Source organism: Montipora foliosa, chromosome 2 (assembly GCF_036669935.1).
Source record: "Montipora foliosa isolate CH-2021 chromosome 2, ASM3666993v2, whole genome shotgun sequence".
Lineage (NCBI taxonomy): Eukaryota > Metazoa > Cnidaria > Anthozoa > Scleractinia > Acroporidae > Montipora > Montipora foliosa.
The window spans coordinates 47,060,102-47,065,101 of NC_090870.1; the positions used below are offsets into that span (position 1 = coordinate 47,060,102).

At 39.9% G+C, this 5,000-nt stretch overlaps 1 protein-coding gene across 3 annotated transcripts in view; it reads right to left on the minus strand.

The window, feature by feature from the left end:
* LOC137993325 (heparan-alpha-glucosaminide N-acetyltransferase-like) overlaps nt 1–5,000 on the minus strand; it is a 34,099-nt gene that overhangs the window by 5,556 nt on the left and 23,543 nt on the right. For all 3 annotated transcript variants that reach the window (XM_068839095.1, XM_068839094.1, XM_068839096.1), the window contains 5 exons: nt 4,282–4,358; nt 4,009–4,039; nt 3,355–3,494; nt 2,994–3,109; nt 1,413–1,534 (listed from right to left, as the gene is read on the minus strand). In XM_068839095.1, the coding sequence (XP_068695196.1) occupies nt 1,413–1,534; nt 2,994–3,109; nt 3,355–3,494; nt 4,009–4,039; nt 4,282–4,358 (486 nt within the window). The remainder of the gene's footprint in view (nt 1–1,412; nt 1,535–2,993; nt 3,110–3,354; nt 3,495–4,008; nt 4,040–4,281; nt 4,359–5,000) is intronic.

Genomic DNA, 5,000 nt, shown 5'->3' on the forward strand with positions numbered 1-5,000 from the left:
TCGAATGCCTTATCGGAAACAGGAATGACTACTCAAGCCTTTATTGTTAAACTTCTCACGAAAATTAATGACAGATATAACACATACTTACTTTCCTCCATGACAAATAGTATACTCGTGATATCGGTCATCTTTATTGCGAAATACTTAGTTTCTGAAGTTAGACTGTCATCAAGTTTAAATTCAGCCAATCATGTAGTGTCAATCTTGAGTAAGCCTCGCGTTACGATCCAATCTCGACCCCAGAGATCTTATCTTTTGCGCATGAGAGCTCTGGGGAACCCTGATACAAAGTGTTTTCTCATTGGTTTTCATAAAGAACAATGAAAAGCGTCTCTGATTGGTGCATTCATGTTAGCACGGGGAGTGAGCAGGCGCCGTAAGGTTCAAATAGCCAATTTTTGGCTTCAAGAACCCTACGGTGCATGTGTTACCTAGAGCTTAGTGTTATACGCAGATATAAGATCCGAGGCTCTGATGACGAGAACGGTTACCATCTATTTGCTTTTTGCGTGTGGGTGGGTGTGTGTGCGACCTTAGGCTTGATTGCCAGCCGCTGTTTCGGGGAAGGAGCTCGCGCTCCTCCCGGACCTAACTCTAGGGAGAGGAGGAAAGCAGCAGCCTCGAGTCTGGTTTGATCTTCGAGCTAATGCACAGATTTCCCTCACTCGAAGATCGAAACAGGCTCTAAGACGCTCTATTTTGAATTTCATTTTCATTTTTTTAAACTTTAAATATAATATACTGCCAAGTCAAATTACATCCATCTACTCAACTTGTGAAGGCGTGGGCAATCAATTCCATTCCCCGTAGCTTAGCCGAGTCTGGCTATCAAATTCCGTTTACTTTGGTGTCATTAACTTAGTTGACCACCAACCCAGAACAACATTGTTGACATTATTTACTTTCTGGCTCTTATCTAAAAAAGAAACTTTCTGTTGCTGCCAATCTTAATATTACGGCTTCACTTCCCCCCAAGAAAATGTTGAGACACTAACGGGTTATTTGCGCATCTTCCTACATAAATATGTGTAGGGTGGGTTAGCGGATCTGGCATTGTTAGTCCCCTCGTTTACGTTATGTTTCAAAAGTTCAAAAGGCGGGAAGAGCATCAAAATTTTCTCCGGTGTTGCAGTCACCTCAAATCTTTTGGGATCCGTCAGACAAAATAAAGGTAATCGTAATTTTGTACGGAACAGTTACTACGCCAATGTTGCTGCACTGGCAGGAAAAATATAATACTAAACCAAAGAGAACTTATTCTTCTGTGGCTAAGCGCCTAAAACTCCAGGCCTGTTATGACCTCTTTATCTTTGAAGCTATAAACCGACATTTTTATTCTTTTTCAGTCCGGATAATGACCTGCTGAGAGGGAAGCCCTCCGATTAAAGTAAATGAAACGCTCTTCTTACTTTGGACAACCAGGTACATCCACTCCAAATGTAAGCGCAAGATACGTTGCGAGGATCATAAGGACAAAAATCCATTGTTTCCCCAATCCATACACATCACGGAACTTATGCCACCACCGGCCCTGCCATATATGAAACAAAAAAGTTTCAATTTAGCCATAACTTTGGATAGACGCAAATTACACACACGCTGGTTTCAATAATACTGAGGGAATGTCTTCTTAGGGCGCTTAACCGCAAAATACTCTTACGTAAAGACAATGTCCTGATGGCATATGTAACACCAATCTTGCCTTGCTTAACTAGAAGGACTTATCAATGGGACGTAATAACTTACCACGACAACAAAAGAAAACTCACTGTAGACCACAACATCTTGCCACGTAAACTTTCTTGTCATGGTGTTAATGGCAATGCTCTTCAGTTGCTTACTATGATCATATTTGATTGATAGAACACAAAGATCTTACGTAAATGGAGGCTCATCCACAGAACACTATTTATCATATGGAGATGCGAATCGTAAATGTTCACTCCGATAAATGAATGAAAGGATCCATTTTTTCAATAGTGACGATAAATAAGGCTGCAAAAAGCAGCCTCTTATATCTAGGTAGTTCCTACTGAAATTTTCACCCCGTTAAATTTTCATTACTGGTGATATGCGCCTTAGTTTAACATTCACATAAACGTTGAGAGTACGTTAAAAAAATATGCAAAAGTCATCAGTATAATTGAATTGTGGCCATGAAACGATTTCCTAAGCCAATGATGATCGTCGCTGTTCCAAGGAACTCGCAATTATCCATATTCCACATATCTTCAAATAGTTCAGTCGAGGAGCAGTGTGTAGGGTTGTAACACATACATGGTATCGAGTCTGGTTCCAGTCATATTTCTTTGCAGGCTTTTTCCAAATATGTCATGATATGCATGTAATTAGAAGTAAACCTATTTTGATAAACGTCGCGAAGTGTCCTTTTGCTCTTCTTCCCAACTTCATCAACACTCGTGTCTTAGAATACACAGAAAATTAACGACACAAATTAATTAAGAGTCCCCTGAAACTCTGCTGCTCAAATAACTATATAAACAGCTGCGTTTGCCATTACTGTAATAATGACGCTAACGCTTACCTTACTGTTGAACATAGGAAATAAATGCGTACAAACCTAGACAAGTTGATTGGGACACTTTAACCTTTCTTCGGCAATTATGCGACGCAAAATATATTTCAAGGCAAAAGTGGCCTTTCCATAATCCCCAGCCCCCTTCCCCCCCCTCCCCTCCTCCCCTCAATTATTGTTGAACGTGCTCAGCGTGCTCAAGTATTTCTTCTTGTGCACATGATCTCGTTTGGGGCAAACACTGCCTGGGGAAGGGGAGAGTGGAAGAGGAATGAGATGGTGAAGATGGAAAATGATGGACCTTGTGGTGTCCGAGTGTAATTTGTCTAGGATTGAAGACTCAACAGGAATCTTCGTGTTGGATATCATAATTGGGGGTGCATCTTATTACATGCATTTATGGACAAAAAGGCATAATAATAACTTTAATTTGAGATGCCATGCACGCGTTTACCTTTTTTTCCTCGTTGTTGGAAGGGCTGAGGAGTAACTGCATCATGGCAACAAACAGATAACAAACTCCAAATCTTTGAAGAACACCTGGGATTCTATAAAATTTTAGGTTACCATCTGAAGAAATAAAACCACGAAGTCCAATTAAAGTAACGAGGAAACCAGCGCAAATAGAGGGTTTGACGCAATGTTTTCAGTTGCCATTATCTATTTATTTAAAAGTTCCAAATGTCAAATGAGGTTCAGGAATATTACGAAAATATTTCAAGAAGATCGGAGGCAGAAAGTAGTATTGGCAAAGACGATGTTACAGTAAAAAATTATAAGAAGGATAGTTTTAATTTATTTTCTTTTATACTTACAGTTGCTGGTGAAGAGACCCAGTCCAAACAAGATGAAACTTCGTTTTATGATTTTATAGGCGATCTTTAGTTTGCTGACTCTACGGAGCCGCAAGGATCGAAATGACAGAGTGATGGAGACGCCCATGATCCAGATAAACCTAAATTATGATATAGAAGGTAGGGAACTGAACATTGGGGAGCAAATGGGGCCTTTGCAGGTTAGTAATCACGTGGTACAAAAATCGCCATACTGGGGCGCAAATTGCGCTCTGGGACATCTTAAAGAAAGCAAGATAATTTAAATTTTCTTTGTTTTAGATGTCCCAGTGGGCAATTTGCGTCCCCGTATCGCGGTTTTTGTACCATGTGATCAATAACCTGCAAAGGGCCCATTATTCTGATTTCAAAGTCTTGCAAACATACATGTAGAAGGGGTTTCCCGGATCAGAGTCTGAAGCAAGATCATGCTGCGCTTATTGACAAGGAGAACACCGCCACTACAACATACAGGTTTTGATTTCGCTAGACTCGCTTGCAATAAACTCGTTGCCTGTCGGTAATGACAATGATGTTGACATTGATGATGATGATGATCATCATCATTATCATCATCAGTTGTGCGACTTGGCTTTAGCTTAGCTTGATTCTCCATAGCAGTTACGTCAGTCTTACCACGGAAAGACCAAATCCGCAACCAGCAGCCCTGCGAGTAAATACGAAAACACATTAATTACAGTAGAAATCTATAAACAACGAAACGAAATAGAAAAGCCCTAAGCCCTAAACGGTTGAATCTTCTCATCTAAGGGGATTGGGGAAGAAGCAAATAAAGGCAGTGTTTCAAACAACTTCGTTCCCAGGGTCTCCCTTCTTCTCTTCAATAGAGAACCTGGAAACGAGGTTGCGCAAAAAGTATGATTGCATCAAGTCACAAAGCTTACTTACCATTCCAAACGGCGTGTCCAAAGAAATAGTATCCGCCACCGCCATAGTTTACAAAGATCATCAGCGTGATAGCAATTCTACCATAATGGAAATATCATGTTTTAGCAACAAACGATGGAGGTTGACTAGCAATAGAGTTATTTTCATAGAGTTATGACATTAGAGTTAGAGTTAAGTTTCCAAAATCCTGAATTCAAGATTTTGGAAGGCCTAAATCCTGAATTCAGAAATACAGAAAGTATCCTAAACATGCATAAAAGCTAACCTTAGGCCTAAGGTTAGCTTTTATGAATGTTGGCTGAGGATTTTGGAAACTTAACTCCAACTCTAGGACATAACTCTATGAAAATAACTCTAAGAATAGCTGTCCCCCAAACGATGATAGCTCTGGACGCTGTTGTTGCAAGCGCTAGCCTACCAACGAAGGAATTTAGAATGGGGCTTTTTGTATAAAAAGAAAACATCAACAACCAGCAAGTGCTTTTTTTAGTGCCACTACTTCTTTTTAGAAGTATGGTGTGCAATGAGATGTTTCATTTAACAACGTATTTTAAGGCTTAGATTTTTTTTTTTTAAGGGATAATGTGTATTTCTCTAAAATGTGCAAAGTACAAAAAGCACAGTTACCCGAAGAGTCAGATTTGTGATGAACCTATAGTTCGGATGCTCCACTACCACGGGAAACTGGTGGAGGGTGCGACGCTTCTAAATTTTTATAT